Raw genomic sequence first — 25,903 nt, 5'->3', positions numbered from 1 at the left:
GTAACCTGAAATATTTTAGAATAAATTAAAATTTTAGCTTAATTAAAAAATCAATATTTTACTTCAAAAATAAAAAAAATACTAAAAACCATTTAGCAAAAAAAAAAAACTAAAAATCAAACACCGCCCGTATAAATTAAAATCCTCAACATATACGTCACCCCAACCACTATTCCAAAACTTTAGCTACTTCGATTAATATAAGCCGTACGCGTGGCAAAATCATAACCATTAAAAGGAAAGACCTCTCCTCCTCCGTAGCCGTCTCGGAGACATATTCACCCCTCTTTTCAGCTATATATACACACCCCCATCCATCTCTTCTCCTCACAATTATCTTTCTCATCTCCTCCTCATATTTACATTCAATTCTCTCTCTGTATTCATCAATTTCAAGGTGTGTTTTCTTCGCAAATCTCTCTCTCTCTCTCAGTTAGTTGTTTAATTTATGTTTATAAGAGATTAGTTGATATAGATCCATGTGTTTTATTTAATTACTGAAAAATCTAGGTTTGTTACGGTTGAGTTAGTGCTGATCTGTTGTTTTAATTGTGTTTGTATACATGACCGGTTTTAGTTCCAAGTTTTGACCTAATTAGCTGTTGATCTAGGTTGATTATGATTAAATTGGGGCTAATTTGTTGATTTAAAGGTGTTTATATGCATGTCGATAAGTTTTTTTTTTTGTTTTTTGACTTGATTGGTTGTTGATCTAGGTTTTTTATGATCTAATTACTACCGATTGGTTGATATGATGTGTGTATTAAAACTGTGATATGTAGACGCTTAGCGGAGATATTTAGGTTTGTTACGATATAGATTTTTAATCTGATTAGTTGTTGATCATCGATATATTGTTGATTTGTTGATTTAATTATGTTTGTATGTATCAAGTCAGATCCTTATTGTATGTATGTATATACTTGTTTTTAATTTGATTTGTAGATGATGTAGAGTTCGTGTGATTAGATTAGTGTAGTTTGTTGGTTTGATTGTTTACAGAGATGCGGAGTCTTATTTTTTTTTTTTGTTATAGTTAGTTGTTTGTTTATGTAATTTGTTGTTGAATTGATTATTGAATTGTTGTGTGTGTGTGCAGATGCAAATCTTTGTGAAAACTCTCACCGGAAAGACCATCACTCTTGAGGTCGAAAGCTCTGACACAATCGACAACGTCAAGGCTAAGATCCAGGACAAGGAAGGGATTCCCCCAGACCAGCAGAGATTGATCTTTGCTGGTAAGCAGTTGGAAGATGGCAGGACCCTAGCTGACTACAACATCCAGAAGGAGTCAACTCTCCATTTGGTGCTCAGACTCCGTGGTGGTATGCAGATCTTCGTTAAGACCTTGACAGGGAAGACAATCACCCTTGAGGTCGAGAGTTCTGATACTATCGATAATGTCAAGGCTAAGATCCAGGACAAGGAGGGAATTCCCCCAGACCAGCAGAGGTTGATCTTCGCTGGCAAGCAGCTCGAGGATGGAAGGACCCTTGCTGACTACAACATTCAGAAGGAGTCAACTCTCCATCTTGTCCTCCGTCTCCGTGGTGGTATGCAGATCTTTGTTAAGACTTTGACCGGAAAGACGATCACTCTTGAAGTTGAGAGCTCCGACACCATTGACAACGTTAAGGCTAAGATCCAAGACAAGGAAGGAATCCCCCCAGACCAGCAGAGGTTGATTTTTGCTGGAAAGCAGTTGGAAGATGGCAGGACCCTGGCTGATTACAATATCCAGAAGGAATCCACACTGCATCTAGTGCTCCGTCTCCGAGGTGGGATGCAGATTTTTGTCAAGACACTCACTGGCAAGACCATTACTCTTGAAGTGGAGAGTTCTGACACCATTGACAATGTGAAGGCCAAGATCCAGGATAAGGAAGGAATCCCACCAGACCAGCAACGTTTGATCTTTGCTGGTAAGCAATTGGAGGACGGCAGGACTCTTGCAGACTACAACATTCAGAAGGAGTCTACCCTCCATTTGGTGCTACGTCTCCGTGGTGGTATGCAGATCTTCGTGAAGACTTTGACTGGCAAGACTATTACCCTGGAAGTGGAGAGCTCCGACACTATTGACAATGTGAAGGCCAAGATTCAGGACAAGGAAGGTATTCCTCCAGATCAACAGAGGTTGATCTTTGCTGGAAAGCAGCTCGAGGATGGAAGGACCCTTGCTGATTATAATATCCAGAAGGAGTCTACTCTTCACTTGGTGTTGCGTCTCCGTGGTGGTGATTTCTAAAGTCTGTTGCAAGATGGGTCTGCCAGTCTGCTGGTGGTAGTGGTGGTTTATGTGAAGTGTTTGTTAGTTTATGTTGGACTTGTCTGTTTTAAATCAAGTTTGTTTAAGTGTCTCCCTGTGGGGGGAATGAACAATGTGTGTTACCGTGTTTTCAATAAGGATCTAAGATCGGTTTTTAAGTATTTTATGCTTGTGTGAAGAATTTATGGTTTAGAATATACTTTGCTTAATTGTTTGCTTTTCTATGATTTAACTGTTACCTGTAGATAATTGTTACTTACTGATTGATAGAGTTGCCTCTTTAGGAAGTGAAGTTTAGAAGTGAATTTTGGGGTTCTTTATGATCAATATCTGATGCGAGTAGCATTGGGTGATCTGTTCAAGTTGGTACCAGCAGGGGATGAATTAACAGATAACTGTCCGTTTGGAAAATTTTAAAATAAATAACTTATGACTTAAAATGAATAAGAGACTTATAAGTGATAAGTAGATGGATAATTATAACTTAAATAAGTGTTTGGTTAAATGTCAGAATTTTTTTAGATAATTAAATTAAGATAAATAAATTTTAAACACAATTATCTTAATTCGTAAATTTATAATTAGAAAGACATGTAAAAACATAAATTTTAAAACAAAAGTTAATAAAAATCAAAAAAATTAAAATAAGTTGAGAAAAAGTAGTTCGTTGCTAACACTCAACTTATCAGCTTATAAGTTATAAATTCAATTTAAGTTGGATCGACAAACACTCATCGATAAGTACTTATGAGCAAATAAGTGGCTTATTTTGTTCGTCCAAACAGGCCTGAATCTTTTGCAAGAGAGATTACATTTCCTTGGCTTGACCATCAATTGGCACTCGTCTATTATTTGCAAGTATTTCATTTTTTTAATGTTCGCTAAAATCTGTAACACAAATATTATACCAAACTAAATATTGGCTTGACCATCTATTGGCACTCGTCTATTATTTGTAAGTACTTCATTTTTTTAATGTTCGCTAAAATCTGTAACACAAATATTATCCCAAACTAAATTTGCACCAAAATAATTTTTGATTGGATGATAATGAAAAATCTAGCGGAACACTTGTACCGATTTCCAAATCGAAACCTCCTTTCAAAGTGAAACCGCTTTTTGATGGTACTTTTGTTTCCCTAATTCTATTCACTCTTTTTATGCATGTTATAACTGTAATGCATTATTTTTTTTAGATTTTTTCTATTCTTAAATGACTTATATTTTATATTATTTTTACCCAAACCTCTTTTTAGTGATAATTTGATTTCGCAAACTTTTTAGCTTAACCCTTTTTTTATTTATGTTATAACTCTAATAATGTATTATTTTTTATCATGTGTTGAAATCTCTATGACTTATAATTTTACATGTATTATTTTTAAGTCTTTTTTAAAAAATACCCTAGGTTGCCAAAATATTATCATTTTTTAAAAAAATTGCAAAAATACTATTTTTTAATTTTTTTTTTGTAAAAAAACGTTTTTATGCACCTCAATTTGAGTAGAATTAATCTTCGACGAGTTTCAACTCTACGAAACCTTGAATGCAACCAAAAACCTCGATTCAATTAGTTGCATATCTGTTTGATTTTGGTTGCACCGTTTTTTGCACATATTTTCAGCAGATAGTAAAATCGTAAAAAAAACTTTAAAAAATTAGTATTTTTGGTAATTTCTCTTATTTGTGCTCGCTTTTTGATTCTTATAAGCCTTATATTAAAATTTATTTTATATATTGTACTACTATCTTTAATTATTTTTTTTCATTGCAGGTAAAAATTTTCCTCCCTTGGGATTCAAACCTACGACCAAGAGGATAGTTATCCCCTCTATAACCAACTGAGTCAACCCTTACGAGCCTATCTTTAATTACTTCAATTCACTTTTGTTTAATATTTGCCGCAACTAATAACTAAATTATTATCTCAAACTAAATCTACCCCGAAATAGTTTTCGTTGGATGATCATGCCAAATTTAGTGGAATAATTGCACCGGATTCTCAAATACAAATTATAAAGAAACTAAAAAATAAAATATATTTTTTTTCTTTATATCTGAAAATTTTGTATTAATCTTTTACTAAAATAAATGAAATCCTATTTACATTAAAATTTCTAGATTCATGCTTACAGAATTTTATTTAGCACAAAATATAAATTTATATATAAATAAAAAATATTTTATTGGAAAAATTGCAACTACAAACTCTATAACTACTCAGGTTATAGAGGAATGATTGGATCTTTACTGTACTTGACTGCTAGTAAACCAGACATTATGTTTGCAACATTTATGTGTGCAAGATTTCAAGCCAATCCAAATGAATCACATTTGATGGCTGTAAAGAGAATTTTCAGATACTTAAAGAGAACACCAAACTAGGGTTTGTCGTATCCTAAGCATGTAGGGTTGACAGAAAGAACACTAGTGTAAGCTGTCAATTTTTTGGACAAAGACTTGTATCCTGGTATAGTTAGAAATAATAATCTGTGTCAACTTCCACAGCTGAGGCTAAATACATAGCTGCTGGAAGTTGCTTTGCTCAAGTGTTTTGGATTAGAAATCAGCTAATGGACTATGACCTAGTGTTGCACAAAATTTCAATTATGTGTGAGAATATTAGTGCTATATTTATTGTTGCTAATCCAGTCAATCATTTTAGAACAAAATACATTGATGTAAGGTACCATTTTATTAGGGAACATGCTGCAAATGGTACTATTGAACTTATTTTTGTTCCAACAGAAAAATAATTAGTGACATTTTCACTAAACCTTTGGATGAAGCAACTTTCACTAGACTTGTTGGTGAAATTGGAATGTTAAATTCTTCATCCTAAAGGCAAGAATTCATCTAATATGTTGCAGCAGATTAGTTTCTAGTGAATCAAAATTAATTTGATTTAATTGGAAATTAACTAAAATATGAGTTATAAATATTTCAGAATTCTCTGTATTTTTTATTTTTCAAAATTCAAAATTTAGCTTGGAATTTTTAAATTCTAAGAAAACTTTCTAACTGTTAGTGTACATTTTTAGTACGTGAAATTAGCATAAGACAGAGTCAAAAAGAAAAAAATATATATAGAGAACTGAGTTCTCGATAAGTCTAACTGACTTCTCGACAAGTCATTTTGAGACTTCTCGATAAGTCATTTTCTTAACTTCTCGAAGGACTTCTCGACAAACCTCGTCATGACTTCTCGATAAGTCATTGTAGAGATCTCGATATATGTTAATTCATAGAGTTCTCTACAAGTACACATTTTAGACTTCTCGACAATTTAGAAGAAATAATTTAAATTAATAAATTATTTTAGTAAAATAAATTTGACATAAAATCATTCTAATTTTATTTTGATTTATTCAAATAAAAATTGGAAAAATTCAGTCCATTCAGGACAAAATGAGTATTTATTTGACATCTCGATAAGTAACTATCTAGTTCTCGATAAGAGTCAGGAAAGTGACATATCGATATGTATCTATTCTCACATGTGACTTCTCGATAAGCAAATCCCAAATGTTTATTTCTACTTCTCGACAAGTCACTTACCTTTTTCTATAAATACCCAGGCATCTCGATATAACCCCTCTTTACGCTTTCGAGATCTCAAATAACCTAACTTTTGCAAATCTTAACCGTTCTCTCTCATTTCAAACTCTTTCTCTCTCAAATCTCTTACCCACTTAAATTCAAACACTTCAAATGGCATTACACACTATTAGAGCTTTTATCCCAAATGAAGCACCAACTACCTAGCATTCACGGATGCAAATCAAGCTCCTGACAGTTTCAAAAACTTTGTCAAGTTTCTATCTGAGACATATTTTGCAGGTGGTCTAACTGCAAATCCCATTCTGTACATGAATGTTCTCAATGCTTTCTGGAATTCAGCTGTGGTTAGGACAGTGGTGCATGAGAATCAAGCTGTATCCTTGGTGGTAAACTGCTCAATCCAAGGCCAACAGGTGAAATTCACTGAAAATGATGTCAATAAGGCTTTGGACATTCCTATTGACAACTTGGTGGAGGTGTCTACTCAACAAGAACTAGCTGAATTCATGGACTTCATCAATTATAGTGAAAGGATCAACCTTTCCAGCTTGAACAAGAAGCATTTAGGAGGGAATTGTCATTCCTGTTTGATTTCATAGTCAAAGCTTTCACCTGCGGGAAGACAAGCTATGACAACATCTCAAGTGTGGTCCAGAAGCCTGTGTTCTCCATGGCTCACAACAGACACATAAATGTGGGGCTCTTAATTCTGGAGGAACTCAGCACAAGGCTCACAATGCCTTTAGCCACAAGAGGTAAGGAAATTTTCTTTCCCAGGTTTATAATGTCTACTATTAATCATAAAGTTCAAGACATTTATTTACTTAATAGTATTGATAAAACAAAGATAGGAAATTATAAACAGGTGTCCAAAATACTATTTGGCTCACTTATTACAAATAATAAGGTACCTGTAAGTCTTAGAATCACTCCATTTATATTGGAGAGATTCAAGACTTACCCTTACCCTATGTCTGATATGAGGTCTGCTGTAACATCTAGCACATTTATGGCTCCTGTGCCTGTGGAAGAACAAACACAGGAACATTAACATGGGCCTTCCCAAACTGAGACCCCTTCTTCCCTATCATTAGAAGCTAGGAAACCAACCACTTCATTCTTTCAACAAGGTGGAGTGTGTAAAAAGAAGAGAAAGAAGGCACCCTTAAATGTTGTGAATGAGAGTGGTGAGGACCAAACACAACCAGAGTCTACCTTGGTTAAAAAGCCAAAGAAGGTAAAGATAACCGAGTTGACCACTCAATTAGCTACCTCTGTATCCTCCCAAAAAAATGCAGTTGTAAAAGAGGGAATAAAACAGACTCTAGAGGCATCCTCTCAACAGGATATCTATGCTGAACAAAGCACTCTCTCTAGTGCATCTTGTAAAAAGTCCGCACCACAACTTGAGCACACTCAAGTTTATAAAAGAAGAAATAAGGATGTTACACACAATGAGAGCACATCATTTGAAGCTCCCTCATTTATTCAGGGGGAGCTGCCAACACTCAATTCTAAATCACAAATCTTATCTCTCAAATTTCTTCTACATACAATGAAATAATTGAATCCACTTCTCAAGTGTTATAAAATATATATACATGTATATATATCTGATTTTAGTTTTACATATTCAACAAAAGATAGCCAAAAAACACCATCGTTTAACAAAATAATACAAATTCAAAATGGAGTTGAGAGTATTTTTCATATTCATACGAGTTGGTACATTTACAAGCAGCCTTCCTACCAATAACAAACGTTTGCTGCCACATTGGATGAGCTTGTTGGTGGAAGAGTTGGTATTTCATATTCTCCGGTTGTCATCTAGAAGGTCGTTGTCACAATTACGATTATCTATTTCTCCAGAAATTTGGCCCTCTGAAACTGGATGAGATCAGTATACTTATTAGATTACCGGTCGCATCAACATAAGCTTATGCCAATGTTGGCTTCAGGTTGTGCATTTTATTTTGCCACACAGCTTTTGGTAAAGAAATCCTCTGAGATGAAGAAAATCCATGATGAAAAATTGGTGGCAAACATTCATGCACTCTCAGCAGAGCTAACGGCTCATGTAACTGTTATACATCAAGATTATTAAGCATATTTAAAGAAATTAAGCATACAACAGGTTGCAACTGATTTCTAATACTTGCAAGAATTGTTCATTAAATATTTTTGTTCAACCATAAACTATACATTGAGATGAGTTTATTCAAATTTTCTAATGGTGGGGTCTTTAACTACGCCAAATCAATATATTTTTCTGTCTTAGGGCTCAATAATCCTAAAATATTCCTAAGTGTTTTCTAAATCAGGGTGTTTGATTTAAATTGGATACATCTATTATAATTCACTTATTTTCATTAGTCAGCCTTTAATTTTACCATTTCCTATCATCTTGGACTATTCTTGAACTATTCTTTTCACAATGCTCTGTCGATTTCCTTAAGTTGTGATATGATCTCTTCATCTTAGAACACTAAAACAATAAATTATTATCTAAAATGTGATACATATCACTATTTGGAGACTTTAAATCTACATTTAGGATTTTTAATTTTGACAGTTTATTTTCCTTAAAGCAAGCTAAGGGGGCAATAGTATCAAGTCAATTGATTATTTATATTAAAATTACTAACTTCACTGGTAGCCCAATAGTGTTTGGGGACTTGTCCCGATTTTAAAATATTTCAAATTTATTTTTTAAAACTACGATGATATATTAAATCGATTTATTTTTTATTTTTCACTTTAAAAAAACTAGCATTTTAAAAAGAATTCTTTTAGATAAACAATATTTTATTGATCAAGATAATATTTTACAAATATTTTGAATTATTTTAATATTTTAAATTATTCAAATAAAAGTTATATTTATACTATATTGTAGTATTTGATTCAATACATTTTATACTATTTAAAAAATATATATATATATATTCTTCAATAATTTGAATGAATTAACCAATTCAACTAATATTTATAAAACTTTATCAAATTGAAAAATATTTAATTTTAAGAGAATAGTATACAATATTATCAAATTATTATATGAAGAAATATTAGAGTTCTAATGAAAGAAACTTAAAAATAGTTTAAATAACAATATAATTACAATTTTTCCTTCAAATTCTTGAAAAAAATCATGAACATCAATAATAAGTCTTACAATATATAATTTATTTTTATGTTACATGATTGATACTCGGTCGCGTAAAAAACAGATATGGATTGTTTGTCAGTGATAATGTGAATACCATATATAAATTATTGTAATTTATTTATTATATAATTTTAATTTTTGAATAATTATAAATACATTTTATTTAAGTAATCAATTGACTCACTAGATATTAATAACGATTATACATGTACATAAATCAGATATTTAGCATATAAATAATTGAAACCATCGTAATTTCCTAAGAAATGTAAAATACGATAATTCACATGCTAACATTGACACATATAACTTAATCTTATTTTGTTAAGAGTAGTGTAAAAAAACTAACATTTTTCCAAACATACATACATTAAATTTCAAAAACTACCTGAAAGGCATATGTTAAGCCTATTCGTTTATTCAAGGATTTAACTCAACTCAAATAAGAATGTAACAAGTAAATAGTGGATCAATCGTCAGAGAGATCTCACAAAGTAACATCTGTCAAAGAATAAAGAAACATTGTTCATCTGCAGTCTTGAAGATTCACTGGAAGAAGTTCAAGAAGTTGATCATGCCTCAGTGATATAAATCAAGATCGTGGAATTAATCAAGTGACAGAGATCTCGTCAAGGTATCATTTATTACAAGGATTCAATCAGAACAACAAAGTCAAGACATGAAGAAACGTCACGAAAGTTAGTCACTCATGAACCAGACAGTACATCGAGTGTCAGCATTGAAGTGACGGAATTGATTCATAAGTCTCGAAGATTGTCTGAAGAATGGATGCTGCTCAGAGATAGTATTAATTCTCTATTAATTTAATTAAGTCATATAATTTAATTAAGAAAATAAATTCTATCTGCAAGGATTAATTTATTGATTAATTGAATTAAAGTGATTAATTAATTTAGAATTAATATTAAGGATTTTCAGAATATTAATTGATTAAAATCTGTGATAATTCTAAAAAGACAACTGATTGAACTAGCATGACAATCGGTATGACAATTGATAGTCATACCGAATGTCTTGCTAAGTCAGTTAATTGAATTGATAGAATTTTCAATTAGAATAAAATCAATTAAGTATTCAGAAAAACAATTTCATTTGAACTAATATGACAATCGGTATGACAATCAATAGTCATACCGAAAGTCTTGCTAGTTCATTTTAATTGTCTTCCTAGCTCTAATGAGATTGTCTCACCGAAAGTCATTCAAGCTTAAAATGATTGTCACTGCAGTTCAACAACTTCGACTGTTTTGATAAATAGAAGCAGAAGACATCATCTCAAGAGAACACAGCAAAAACAGAGCAGCCAAAAAAAAAAAAAAAACACAGAACAAGAAAACACAGCAGAAAAATAAGAGAAAATATTTCATCCTTAATCTGCTTATTCAAGATCAAATATTCTAGCTTGTTAATGTTAAATCCAAACCACTAGAATTACTTATCTTGTTCTTGTATATCAATCTAGCGGATTAAAATCCCTAGAACTTAATCTCAAATCGCTTTTAGCATTTGATCTTTTAATTACAAAAATAGAAAAAGTTCATGTCGAATTTATTCTAAATTTGTAATAATTGATTTGAGATTAAACCCTTGTAATCGATACCGTAGTTGTAACACCTTTCAAGTTTAATAAAAGTTTTATTTAACTTGAATTTTGTTTCACAATTTTATTCCGCATTTTATTCGACGAAACGGTATTGTTTGCATTCAACCCCCCCTTCTACAAACAAATTGGGACCTAACAATTGGTATCAGAGCCTTCTGATTAACGTACAAATCTAGATCCTAGACTTTTGTGTTTCTTTCACTTCTTGAATTTTTATTCACTCAAAAATTCATAATGACTACACAAAAAGTTGGAACCGTTAAAATTCCACTTTTCGATAAAGAAAATTATGTGATGTGGAAGAAGAAGATGCTACTGTTTTTACAGGTTGCTAATCCCAAATATTTGCAAGTATTGAAGAAGGGTCCAAAAATACCTATGGTTATTGAACCAGAGGTAATAGAGAATGATGTGGTGATCACCCAAGCGAGAACTTATGTGAAGGATCCTGAGGACTTCTCTCCTGCTGAAATAGAAGAATCTTCCCTGGATGCTAGCCTTCAATTAATCTTAGTAGATTCCCTTAATCCCCTAATGAATAGACATGTGATGAATTGTAAAGATTCCAAACATATCTGGGAAACTATTGAGATTATTAATGAAGGCACAGAGGAAGTTAGGGAGAACAAACTAGAAATCCTAACCTCTGAGTATGAATACTTTAAATCCAATCCAGGAGAAGGAATCACTGAAGTGTTTGAGAGGTACAATGCATTGATCAATAACCTGAATATTAATGGTAAATACTATTCCATCAGGGAGGTCAACAAAAAGTTCCTTTTGACACTGCCAACTCATCTCGAACATAGAATCACTGCCATAAGAGAAGCAAGAGATCTGAGTGAGATTTCTTTGGAAAGGCTCTATGGTGTGTTAAAGACTTATGAGTTGGAGCAGATTCAGCAGAAGGAGGTTTACGGGAAAGGAAGGGTGGTCAGCACGTCTACTGCTCTGGTAGCTGATGAACAACAACAACAACAACCACTATATCAACAACAATCTCAACAGTCAGACAGAATGGTACAGTCTTCCAAGGTTGAAGACAATGTTATAGTAGCAGAATTTGATTCTCCTACTACCAATCAATCAGGAGATGATTATTATTCCTTGGAAGAACTGGAGCAATTGGAGGATGAGTCAATGGCCCTGATTGTCAAGAGATTCTCAAATGTCAGATTCAAAAGGAATCCCAAGTTCAAGTACAAGTCCAACTACAACAGATTCCAGAAAGGTGGATCTTCATCCTCTAACACCAGCAGTGGTGGGTATAAAACAGGGATGGTTGATCGAAGCACCATCCGATGCTTCAACTGTAATGAGTTGGGACACTTTGCCACAGAATGCAGAAAGCCAAAACAGGCAAGGAAGAACTCTTATGATTCTAATCAGAAGAGTAAATCTGAAAGGGCGTACCTGGCAAAGGGAAGAAGTTGGGATGATACTGACAGTGAAGATGAAGAAGTTGGGAATCTTGCTCTCATGGCTAGTGATGCAAGCACCTCATCGTCAAGAAAAGAGGTAAAACTTTCTGATGCTGAAATGGTTTATCATCTAAGAGGTAACTTAGATTGTGCTCGTCGTGATAATGAATTGTTAAATCAACAAATCAAAGACCTTGAGAAAGAGGTCAATGAATTAAGACTTGTGCACATTAATCAAGATAAACTTAAAGTCCAAGTATCTTTTCTAGAGAATAGAGTTGACTGTTATAGACAACTCGAAACTATTCTCAAAGACAAGATCACCGGTCTTGAGGCTAAGGTTAAAGCTTACTTTAATTCTTGTTCGAAGTCCAAAGAGTTTTACAATAAGCAAGCTGTTAATCAAACACATGGAATAGGTTATGATTACAATGCTGCTATTGGAAAATTAGGCATAAACTCCCCTCCTCATGTATGTGCTAAAGGCAGGGAAGTACCACATGTGCTTAAGGGTGTTGATGAACCCCTCTATAAGGAATCAATTGCTGAACCATTTGATGAGACCTCTTTTATTATTCAAGAAGAAATTCGTGCTGAAGATAATGCTAATGGGAAAACTGTCTCCAAGTCAAGTGTGTCAAAAGTTCCAGTCAAGGTTGTGAAAGCAACTGAGACTAACTCAGACACACATGAGTTGGATAGCACAAATGCCATGTCTACCATGCATAAGTTGCCTATTGTTAATCCTTCTCATAAAGCATGTGGTGTTCCTGATTGTATGTCTTGTGCTTTTAATCTGTTGTTTGCTTATTTTAATGGTAAGCATGCTTCTAATGATAAGACTACTCCTCGTCAGCATGTGAATAATAGAAAGCATGATAGGTCTAAGACTGCTAGTCCTCCTAAAGTTAGAAAGGAGACATTTGTGCCTAAGCCTAAACATAAATCTGATAAGGCTGTTTTAAAGGTCAAATGTTCAGTCATTGAGAATGTTGAGAATAGTGAAATTAAGAATGTTGTTTTGCCTGATAAAGGCCAATTTTACAAGTATGCCGGACCCAGCCAAGCTTGGGTTCCGAAGAAGTTCTAATCCATTTGTATTGCAGGGCATTAAACAGGTACAACCGGTAGTGTGGATTCTTGACAGTGGATCGTCAAGACATATGACCGGAGATAGAGCCCTGCTATCAAATGTGGTTGAGAAAGCTGGCCCAGTGGTTACCTTTGGAGATAACAGCAAAGGTTTAACGGAGGGATATGGCTGTTTGCAAGCTGGAAATGTTATCATTGAAAATGTATATCTTGTGCAAGGACTTGAACACAATCTGCTTAGCATTAGTCAGTTCTGTGACAACGGCTACAATGTTTTATTCGATAAGCTGAAGTGTCAGATTCTGCACAAGAAAAGTGAAAAACCCTCTTTAATGGGAATACGGAAAGGAAATCTGTTCGTAGCTGACATGAACTCTGGAAGCAATCTTGAAGTCAATTGTTTCTATGCAAAAGCATCGTCAAATGAGAGTTGGCTATGGCACAAGAGACTTTCCCATCTCAATTTCAAGACAATGAATTCTCTTGTCAAAAGAGAACTGGTAAGAGGTCTGCCTCAGCTGGAATTCTCTCCAGAAGGACTATGTGAGGCTTGCCAGAAAGGAAAGTCAAAGAAAGCAAGTCACAAAGGCACTGACACATCTTCCATAACTGGTGTTCTGCAATTATTGCACATGGATTTATTTGGACCAGTTAATATCCTTTCTATGTCAAAGAAGTGTTACTGTCTTGTGATAGTTGATGACTATTCCAAGTATACGTGGGTTTTGTTTCTTCACTCTAAGGATGAAACACCACAAGTTGTGATTGATCATATCAAGATGATTGAGTTAGATTCTAACGTCCCTGTTAGAGCAATAAGGTCAGATAATGGAACAGAATTCAAGAATGCACTTCTAAATGGATTCTGTACAGACAAAGGGATTACCAGACAATTTTCAGCTCCTAGAACCCCTCAGCAAAATGGAGTGGTAGAAAGGAAGAATCGTACATTGATTGAAGCTTCTAGAACGATGTTAAATGAATCAGGTCTTCCAATGTACTTTTGGGCTGAAGCTGTCAATACTGCATGTTATACTCAGAATCGAACTCTAATCAACAAAGACTTCATGAAAACTCCTTATGAGATTTTGAATGAACAGAAACCTTCTATCAAATACTTTCATGTATTTGGTGCCAGATGCTTCGTGCTCAAGGATGGAGATGATCGTCGTGGTAAGTTCGAGGCAAAGGCATATGAGGGTATTTTTGTTGGATATGGAAGAAGATCATATAGAGTGTATATCATTGATCAACACAAAGTAACTGAAAGTGTCAATGTTACTTTTGATGACACTAAACTCCCTAGTATCCAAACTGAAGATCCTTCTGAGAAACTGAAGTTTGATGATATGTCAGATTCAGAGTCAGAACATGGTCAAGAACCTGAGGTTGTTGCTGTTGAAGAACCTGTTAATCCTGATAATACTCAAGGTAATAGTGATGGAAACTCTGGAAACAATGGAGATACCACTGCTACTGACGGAGAATCTTCAAGTCAACATGGCAACAACTCAGGGGGAGATGCTGAAGGATCATCTAGTAGGACACAACATCACAATGAATTTCAAGGCGAATCATCAAGATCAAATCTTCCAAGACAGACAGTCTGGAATAAAGCTCACCCTTTTGAGTTGATTATTGGTGATCCAGATGTTGGAGTCAGAACTAGACGTGCTACTCAAAATGAGTGTCTGTTCTCAGGATTTCTTTCTGAGATAGAACCTAAGAAAATTGAAGAAGCACTAACTGATCCAGATTGGGTGATTGCTATGCAAGATGAACTCAATCAGTTTGAAAGTCAACAAGTCTGGAAACTGGTACCTAGGCCTGTACACAAGAAAGCTGTTGGTACAAGGTGGGTATTCAGGAATAAACTAGATGAAGATGGTGTGGTTACAAGAAACAAGGCAAGACTGGTAGCTAAAGGGTATTCTCAAGCTGAAGGTATTGATTATGATGAAACCTATGCTCCAGTGGCTAGACTTGAGGCCATAAGGATATTTCTGGCATTCGCAGCATTTTCAAACTTTAAAGTTTATCAAATGGATGTCAAGAGCGCCTTTCTGAATGGAAAGTTGGATGAAGAGGTATATGTAGAGCAACCTCCTGGTTTTGAAGATCCAGATCATATGGATTTTGTCTTCTTTCTTTTCAAGGCTATCTATGGGCTAAAACAGTCACCAAGAAAATGGTATGACACTCTCTCTGAATTTCTTATTGAAAATAGCTTTATTAGAGGTGTCATAGACAAAACTCTCTTTTCTAAAAAACATAAGAATGATACTATATTAGTCCAAGTCTATGTGGATGATATAATATTTGGGTCTACTAATGATAATCTCTGTAAGAGATTTGCTAAGTTAATGCACAGCAAGTTTGAAATGAGCATGATGGGAGAGCTGAAGTTCTTTCTTGGATTACAAGTAAATCAAAGGTTAGATGGAACATTTATTTGTCAATCCAAGTATCTCAAGGAACTCCTCAAAAAGTACAATCTAGAGGATTCTGCATCAGCAAGGACTCCATCAACTACAGCTGTCAAGCTTGGACCATGTGAAAACTCCATTAAGGTAGATGTCACAAGCTACAGAGGTATGATTGGCTCGTTACTCTATCTTACTGCAAGTAGACCAGATATTATGTATGCTACATGCCTATGTGCAAGGTTCCAAGCGGATCCTAGAGATATTCATCTCGTTGCTGTTAAACGAATCTTAAGATATCTTAAGGGAACACCAAATCTAGGTATTTGGTACCCTAAAGAATCTGGTTTTAACCTTGTTGGATATACAGATTCAGATTACGCAGGAAGTGTTGTTGATAGGAAAAGCACCTCAGGAAGTTGTCAATTCCTAGGAAGCAGGCTAGTCTCATGGTACAGCAAGAAACAGCAAACAGTTTCCAACTCAACGGTCGAGGCTGAATATATTGCTGCTGGAAGCTGCTGTGCTCAGATCTTGTGGATTAGGAATCAACTACGAGACTATGGCTCTGTATTGAACAAGATTCCTATTTTATGTGACAATACAAGTGCAATAGCCATCACCAACAACCCTGTGCAGCACTCGAGGACAAAGCACATTGACATCAGGTATCATTTTATTAGAGAGCACGTCATGAATGGTACTGTTGAACTATTTTTTGTTCCAACAGAAGAACAAATAGCAGATATTTTCACTAAACCACTTGACGAATCCACATTTACCAGATTAGTTGGTAAATTGGGCATGTTAAATAGTTTTAGTGATTAATTTAATTAATATCTGGAATCTGTTCTTGAATGAATTTACAAATAAATTTTTCATAAATGAAAAATTCATTTGCAAATTTATTTTATCATTTTATCATATTTCTTGCTTATTTCTATGTAATATATATTATCTTATCTATGGTTATTTACTCTACTTGTTAATTGAAAATATCTCAGAATATTTTATTTCCTCTAAAAATATTTTTCTATGAATTTTATTTGCTAAAATTAACAGAAATCTATTTTTTTTTTTTTTTTTTTGGAATAAAAATAATTAATTCTGATATATTATCTTTGTTTTTGTAAAAATTATAAGTTTTACTATTTCAGTTTTACTATTTCAGTTTTACTATTTTTGAAATGAAGGTTCAGTACTTAATTAGATGTCTGTACATATTCATTTTATGTTAATTTTAATACTGCAAAGACTATCGGCAAGACAATTAAAATTGTCTTGCTGAAAATCATTTCAGTATTCGTGTAAATATAAATATGTTAATAGTTATTTTATCTTGTTCTAGAAAGACAATCGGCAAGACAATTGAAATTGTCTTGCTAAAAGTCATTTTAGTAATAATTGATTGCTTATTTTAAATATCAGATTAATTTTATAACTGGCAAGACAATCGGTAGGACTATTGATTGTCATGCCAGTAATAAAATTAATATCAGAATTTTATTGTTTTATTTTGTACTGGTATGACAATCGGTATGACTATCAGATTGTCATACCAGTTGTGTATTTTTATTTGTTTTATTTTCCTTCTTTTGCCTGGTATGACAATCGGTATGACAATCCCGGATTGTCATACCAGCTGTTATATAAAGGCTTGTGCTGTGTTGTGTTAAGTCATTTTCAATATAGCAGTTCATTTCTTTAAAAATTTCTAACAGTTTACTCTCTTTTACTCTCTTCTCTCTCCTCGAACAAGATCAAAACCAAACCAAAAATCTGATTCATTTCTTTGCTCGAGTTTTTACTCAGCACACTTAATCATCACTTTGTGATATATACATACAAGTATATACATAAAGAAGTGCTGCTGAAATTTTCTTAAAAATAAAAAATTATTATAAAAAACGCAAAAATCAAATTAAAATCAAGTTGCCCCTTCAAATTCCATTTTAATTTTAATTTCTTACTTGTGTCTTTTGGTGTGTCAAAACTGTGTTAGTAATTTAAGAATTTTAACGAGATACATTTCTGTCTAAATTTTTCGATTATAATTAATTTAATTCGAATTATTAAATTAATTTAATTAATTCGAATTTTCTTAATATTATTCTTAAAATTCTGAAAAGCTTGTGTCTTATTATTATTTTATAAAAAAAAAAAAAAAAAAAAAATGGCTCTCAATTTCCAAATTGTCGCGCATAATCAAGTTGGTTATTTCAATCCGGAAAAATGTGATGTTGAAAAATTTAAGCCTTGGATTAGATTTTTAAATGATCATTCGATTGTTAGCTCTGCTATTAAATCAAATGTGATTTTAAACGTCGATCTACTTAGACTGATTTGCACAACTTCTACTGTGGCCGATGATTCAAAATCTTTTTCATTCACCATCGCAAACACACAGTATGTAGTTGATGAAACAGTCGTCAATCGTGCTTTAAATTTTCCACTAGACAATTTCTGTAATTTACCCTCTGAAAATGATATCACAAATTTTTTCAATGCCATTCACTATCAGGGGGTGATCAATTTAACCAAACTTTCTAAATCAAATTTGGTGTCTGAATGGGATATTTTCTTCGATACCCTTTCCAAAGTGTTTGCCAACTGCACAAAATCTAATTTTCATAACATTACTTCCACCCTGCAGTATATTGGTCTTGCGGTTGTTTTCAATCAAAGGATCAATTTTGGCAAACTACTTTTTCCCATTCTCCTGAGACGTCTAACTTCTGCTTTACGTGATCATTCTACAAATCGTAGGGTATCATGTTACTATGCTCGTTTTCTAATGCTCATAGCAGATCATCTACTCACCCCTGAACACAAATCACTTTTTGCTAACTCTGCTGTAACTGAACCCCCACCAGTTAGCAAAAAGATTTACACTCGCCAAGACACAACCTTCAAATTTATGCAAGTACCAGTACTTGTATCTGCTTTCATGGCCAATTATATTCCATTACCTATTTTTAATCTACCCGGCCATGAACAGCAACCTCAACCTCCAGTGGTACAAGCCACCCAGACTCTTCCATTACAGGTAGTAATTCCTCTCTCTCACTCTCTTCCTACTTCTGTTAACAGACCCTCAGTGGTTGATAGGGCTGACCATGAAGTTGTAGAACCACAGCTTCAATCCCAGGTCATAGAGCCAAACACAGAGTCTCATTCTATATCACCCTCTCCCCCACTGTCAAAAATGTTACCAAGAAGATTATTAGGAAGTAGTAAAATGTCAAATTTGAGTGAACCCTCAGCTCTGCCTCCTCCTAAGAAAAGAAAAACCTATTCTGAGGCATCTGAAAGCCCATCCTTGTCCTCCCAACAGGACATGGACTTTGAAATGGCCAATGAACAGTTACTAGAGGCATCCTCTCAACAGGATGCATCTATTGAAATTCGCCATCGGGCCATGGCATCCTGTACTGAGTCAAGCACAATTCCATTACTCACAATGGAACCATACACTTCCCCAGATAATACTCAGGACACCCAGCGAGGAGTGCACGTCGAGTCGGTTACAGTGCCTGCCATAGTTACGGCAGAAGAGCATTCACATGCTTCAGAGGGAAAATCTGACTCTCCGCCATCTTTAATAGAGTCATTTTCTCCCCTCCCAGATCAAACACCTCTGGCTCCCGTATGGGATTCTCCACTCGCAGATTTATCTGGAGAAAGTGGAGGGCAACTCGGTCAATCTATCCCTGAAGCAATTCAGACATCTATTCCAAAAGATTTGATAGCATTGACTGAGGATCGGGACTCGCGAATTCCCATTGCACCACCACTGACCTCTCTTGAAGAGGCTAGGGTGATTTTTTATGCAGGTACACAAGAACAGCAATTGGAAGACTCCTCACGAGCAATCATATTGAGAGAAACACATGCACGTGAGATGAGTGAACCAAATATGAGTGAAATTCAGGTGAGAGCACACACAGACACTGATACTGTCAACCTGTTAGCTCAGATTGCTGCCCTGAAAGAAGAACTTGCCAAAAGTCAAGCTGAAGCTCAAGCATTCAAAGCACAAGTGGTTGAACGGTCTTCTTCTTCCACCTCTGTCGACAATCAGCTTGCGATCATAAAGAATGACATCTCAGATTTAAAGACTGCTGTAATACCAAAGCTCAATTCTATTCAGGACACTCCAAACTTATCAGCTGATGACATATCCAACTTCTGCTCCCTACATACAAGAATGACTTCTCTTGAAGACCTCGTTGAGATGAATCATTCACTAGACAACTCAAGATTTCTAAAGATCGAGACGGGCATGGAACATCTGAATGAAGGCATGAAGCACTTATATTACATGATCAAGAATTCTCATTGCCCTAATGAAGAACAAAGAGCTTATTTTGAAGGACCGTCTGGTGGAGGATCAGGCTCTGGAAGTGGTGGAGGTTTCAAAGGAAAGTCTGTAGAGGATCCCTCAACTAAGGGGGAGAAGAAAGGAGGGAGTAGTTCCAAAGGGAAAGAAAAAGATACTTCTGCTGGAGATAAAGGAAAGGCTGATGATGCCTACTACAGTGGAGAACAGGATGACTTCGATATTTTTGACATTCCCACTGAACCAGCTCAGGAAGATAAAGATGGGTTATTTGAAGCTGAAGAAGAAAGTGATTTTGAAGATTGGGAAGAAGAAGATACAGTGGATCCTAGGTTTGACAAAGAATTTCAGAAAGAGCAGTTAGAGATGCAAAGAAAAGAAGCTGAACTTAAGAAGGTCTCACAGATTATTGACAGGAGAAAAGACATTCAAAGAACAGAAACTCTTCAAAAGCAACGTCTTCATGACATTAAAGCTCAAGAAAGGAGAAGAGATGTCAGACTGAAGATTGGTGGAAAGTGGGATGAAGCTAGGAGAGTACTCGATATGCCTCAGCTATGCACTAACAATGATAGGCAGTTCTTACATCTTCTGGACAAGCTGGAAATCTCAAATCCTAACAATGACATGTACATGAATGCTATCAAGACTGAAGTCTCAAGGATCACAGCTGCTTTTGATAGATCCCTAAATGAGATGAGCATTTTTGTATATTGTCAGAGTGAAGGATCATTCAAGGTGTCACTTCATCTATTCGAGAATCGTTCGTTGTCAGAGATTTGGGTTCTTTTAAACAAAGTGAAAAGAAGCTCAGAGTTGAATGAAGTTCTTCGGGAAAGACTTAAAGAGTTTGCCAGCAGGGCTAGTCCTCAAGTGGTCAACAATCCTCATCAAGTGAGATTCTTTAAGTCTGATTGTCTTCAAATCTGTCAGCTAGATGTACAATCTCTTAAAGACTACTCAGCTAAGCATCTGGTCTGGATGGAACATCATTTGAGAACAGCTGGATATTCATCCATGCTGAAGACTCAAGCTGCTGACTTGATTCAAGCTTATTGTGAGAAGAATGTTAAAAGGTACAATCAACTCAAGAATAAGTTGAAGACAGTTGGAGTTCAACCAGTCAGACCTGCAAGCTTCACTTCAGAAAAGGATCGTGTTTTTGACAAGGAATTGCTTCAAGATTTAGAAGAAGGTGAAGTCAGAAGAGAAGACAACTAAAGTCAATTAGCTCAAAACTCAATGTAATATGATTAGAGCGTTATGAATCAAGATAGTCTAATGTAGTTATATGTTCAGGCTAGAGGAACATCTATCTTGTATTCACTTGTAAATTTCATTTGGAATCTGGAAAATGTTAAATATAATCCAGAACTTTTCTGCTATTTACGTTGCATTACTGTTTATATCTTTTTCTTATTTGTTAGTTGAGTTATCCTCTAGGTATTTGTTGTTATTGTCTAACAAGCAAATAGGGGGAGATTGAAAGGCATATGTTAAGCCTATTCGTTTATTCAAGGATTTAACTCAACTCAAATAAGAATGTAACAAGTAAATAGTGGATCAATCGTCAGAGAGATCTCACAAAGTAACATCTGTCAAAGAATAAAGAAACATTGTTCATCTGCAGTCTTGAAGATTCACTGGAAGAAGTTCAAGAAGTTGATCATGCCTCAGTGATATAAATCAAGATCGTGGAATTAATCAAGTGACAGAGATCTCGTCAAGATATCATTTATTACAAGGATTCAATCAGAACAACAAAGTCAAGACATGAAGAAACGTCACGAAAGTTAGTCACTCATGAACCAGACAGTACATCGAGTGTCAGCATTGAAGTGACGGAATTGATTCATAAGTCTCGAAGATTGTCTGAAGAATGGATGCTGCTCAGAGATAGTATTAATTCTCTATTAATTTAATTAAGTCATATAATTTAATTAAGAAAATAAATTCTATCTGCAAGGATTAATTTATTGATTAATTGAATTAAAGTGATTAATTAATTTAGAATTAATATTAAGGATTTTCAGAATATTAATTGATTAAAATCTGTGATAATTCTAAAAAGACAACTGATTGAACTAGCATGACAATCGGTATGACAATTGATAGTCATACCGAATGTCTTGCTAAGTCAGTTAATTGAATTGATAGAATTTTCAATTAGAATAAAATCAATTAAGTATTCAGAAAAACAATTTCATTTGAACTAATATGACAATCGGTATGACAATCAATAGTCATACCGAAAGTCTTGCTAGTTCATTTTAATTGTCTTCCTAGCTCTAATGAGATTGTCTCACCGAAAGTCATTCAAGCTTAAAATGATTGTCACTGCAGTTCAACAACTTCGACTGTTTTGATAAATAGAAGCAGAAGACATCATCTCAAGAGAACACAGCAAAAACAGAGCAGCCAAAAAAAAAAAAAAACACAGAACAAGAAAACACAGCAGAAAAATAAGAGAAAATATTTCATCCTTAATCTGCTTATTCAAGATCAAATATTCTAGCTTGTTAATGTTAAATCCAAACCACTAGAATTACTTATCTTGTTCTTGTATATCAATCTAGCGGATTAAAATCCCTAGAACTTAATCTCAAATCGCTTTTAGCATTTGATCTTTTAATTACAAAAATAGAAAAAGTTCATGTCGAATTTATTCTAAATTTGTAATAATTGATTTGAGATTAAACCCTTGTAATCGATACCGTAGTTGTAACACCTTTCAAGTTTAATAAAAGTTTTATTTAACTTGAATTTTGTTTCACAATTTTATTCCGCATTTTATTCGACGAAACGGTATTGTTTGCATTCAACCCCCCCTTCTACAAACAAATTGGGACCTAACACTACCATTTTTCATTAAAATCAACTTTTATATTAACAGTAGTGTAAATTTTATATTATTTTATTTTATGATTGCAAGTAATTCTGAATTCAGTTATTCATTTTTTATCTTTTTAAATTGAGTAATTTAATTGTAAGTTAGTAGAGAATTCAGTAATAATATAGACTAGTTATATAGTTTATTTAAATAAAATTCAAAATTTTTCGTCAACTCTGTATTCAACATATATGTTAATTTTTAACTTTTTCTTTGTAAACATACCAAAGACATTCTACATATTAATTTTATTTGTTTCATTTTAAACGTACACTGACTAGCCTGTTTATATTCATTCATTAAATAAAATTATACAACACAAACAAGAATATATATATTTTTCTTAATGAGCTATATTCGAAACGTTGTGTAATTTAGTAATGTCTTGCATGAAAATGATACACAGTTAAATACGTTAGACATTATACAACATTTACAAATGAGAATATAACTAAAAACATTATAATTATATGTATATAAAACTCTAGAAAATAACACGTGTCTCGCACGGGTTATTATGCTAGTTTCTAATTACAACATGAACTTAATTAGAGAGAGAAAGAGAGAGGGATAAAGAGAGAAAGGGGCGGGGGAGTAACGAGAATGAGCTCTTTGTTCTGGATTTTTTTTTTACTTTTGGGATGAACGGGATAATGTACCGCCTAAAAATTTCATTTGTATTATTTTTTGTAATATTCTTAACTCTTTTTGATTGTATATTAAGTGTGTGGAAGAAACTCTAATGAGAAGTTGACTATTAAAATATTTAATGATATCTATTCTATTTTATCTAAAATATTTGAAACATTGCTATAATATATTAATCTTGACATTCATGCAGTTCGATCGCCGATAAATTTTTAAAAATCAAAACATCAATTCGGGATGAAACACTAGTTGGAAACATCGGTTAGCAATTGACTATTTAAAATCTCATACCAAATAAATTAATTTTTTTCTAAATTTTTTGGAATATGACTAAAATATATTAATTTTGACATTCATTTGGTTTAATCGCCAATTTTTTTTGAGAACACCAATCCATGAAGAACAATAGTTAGAAGCAAGTAGTCATGATTTCAAGATTTTAAACGGGTTTTTGAAAAATACGAGATGGTTCCTTAATGGAAGGGGCTGAGTTTATGGGGTTGAAGCTCAAGAACCTTACAAAAGTATTAATGCTCATCTGGGGTATGAGGATCTGGGGTATGAGGCTGAGTGTATGATTTTGTTTTACGACAGAAAACAAAATAATCGCAAGAATAATATTTTATTATTAAAATTTGGCATCAGATATTTAAGAAAGGGAAAATCATACAGCATAATTTTATAATTTGGATGATTTAAAATTTCGTCGTACGTTGCCTATTTACGACAGAAAACTTATGACAGAAATGTAAAGATCGCCTAACTTACGATGTAAACTAAATCCGCCGTAAATTATAAAAGCGGTAAATTCAAATTTTTTGCCAAACTTTTGGTGATAAATTTAGCTTTTCTTAAATTTTTGGCGCATGGAAACTTGCGACGAATTCTGTCGTTAATTAGCAAATGATTTTTTGTATTTTTTGCGTTTAATTTTTTTTTTTCAACGATCTAACCATACGGATATTAAGATATATTAATTTTAGTCATGTAAAAAACTAATTATAAATTTTCAAATTTATCATGTAAGGCATGATTTGAAAAATATCGTAAAATTACTTCTCACTAAAACGAGATTCGTTTCTGATTAATAAGTTACACTTTTTGAATTATTTTTTTGATGATCCAACCAAACGGATGTTAAAATATATCTATTTTAGTCACATGAAAAAATTATTTAACAATTTCAAATTCATCTTGCATGACAGAATTTTAAAAATTTAGTAAAAGTATTTTTCCCTAAAACGAGATTCATTTTGGATCAATAAGATAAACTTTTTAGATTATTTATTCGTGGAAAGTGTAGTTATTACCGCATTAAAGGTGGGTCCCTTTCCTTAACTTGTGATATTTTTCTTTAATTTTATGACGAAATGCATACTTGTGACGAAATGGTTACTTGTGACAAAGTATGTACTTGTGACGAAATAGATACTTTTAACGATATTGATACTTATGACGATATAGTTGCTTGTGAAGAAAATCTCAATTTAAGACTTGAGCAAACATGACGAAATTTTTCCGTTATAATTGGACCAATTGCGACGAGTTTCAGTGTAAAAATTTCATCACAAATGACCATATTTGTTGTAGTAGCTATTTTCATCAACTAGTGTTTGTTAGAAATTGTCCTACATCATTTGCACGAGAAGCAAATTTCCAAGTCCAACAAGTGGTATTAGAGTTTTAAGTTGTAAACAGTCCATAACAATTTCAGATGACTCTCAAAATGAACCTAGCAAGCGACACATGGGCTACCCTAGTACGGGCTTAAGAAAAAGACAGAATTTTTGGGATATACCCAAAAACAAAATCAGACTCGGTCCAGAATGAACAATATCATAAAAATATGGAGTTAGCATGCTTAGCAAGCCTAAATGGTATCTGAGCGATGGTTTGACGGTCCAGTACAATCTTAATGGTCCAATACAATCTTATTCGAGTCTGCTTAACAAGTCTAAATGTCGAGCCCGATATGTGAAGGGGAGATTTGGAGATATCCCAAAATTATTTTGAGAGAGGCAGACTGCTAGTATATAAGCAGCCAAGTAACTCAATTAGTATGAGGACTTTTGGGAGTGACCCAAAATAACATGTGCGGACCCGGCCCATAATGGATAATATCATATTAATATGGAGTTAGTCCTGCTTAGCAAGGCAACAAATGACTTAATTTTCTGATGGATGGAATAGTAGTTTCATTTATTCAGTGTTATCGTATATAAGTCAAAAAAAAGATAGTGGTATCATTCATATACATAAAACGAGACTGTTAAAATTTCAAATCAAATAAATTTAATATATTTTTAAAACTTTTGAAAAAATACTTAATATATACATCTTAACATCCATATCGTTGGATCTTCAAGAAAATACTTTAAAAAAATCAAAAAATCAATTCGGAATGAAATACTAGTTTGAAGTATTAGTCAAAATAACTATTTGACTGTTAAAATGCCAAACCGAATAA

The 25,903-nt window shown here is 33.7% G+C and overlaps 1 protein-coding gene across 1 annotated transcript; it reads left to right on the top strand.

Moving 5' to 3' along the window:
• Positions 1 to 240: 240 nt before the first annotated feature.
• LOC141670468 (polyubiquitin 4) lies at positions 241 to 2,430 on the top strand. Its single transcript, XM_074476333.1, has 2 exons — positions 241 to 397; positions 1,100 to 2,430. The coding sequence occupies exon 2, from the start codon at positions 1,100 to 1,102 to the stop codon at positions 2,246 to 2,248; it is 1,149 nt and encodes a 382-aa protein (XP_074332434.1). The 5' UTR covers positions 241 to 397; the 3' UTR covers positions 2,249 to 2,430.
• Positions 2,431 to 25,903: the final 23,473 nt, after the last annotated feature.

The sequence above is a fragment of the Apium graveolens genome, chromosome 7, assembly GCF_009905375.1.
Source record: "Apium graveolens cultivar Ventura chromosome 7, ASM990537v1, whole genome shotgun sequence".
NCBI lineage: Eukaryota > Viridiplantae > Streptophyta > Magnoliopsida > Apiales > Apiaceae > Apium > Apium graveolens.
The sequence above is the reverse complement of the archived record's forward strand: the minus strand, read 5'-3'. Positions and strand labels throughout refer to the sequence as shown.

What these genes read in the sequence shown, in the direction of transcription:
- LOC141670468 (XM_074476333.1), top strand. Translation starts at nt 1,100, where the DNA reads ATGCAAATCTTTGTGAAAACTCTCACCGGAAAGACCATCACTCTTGAG.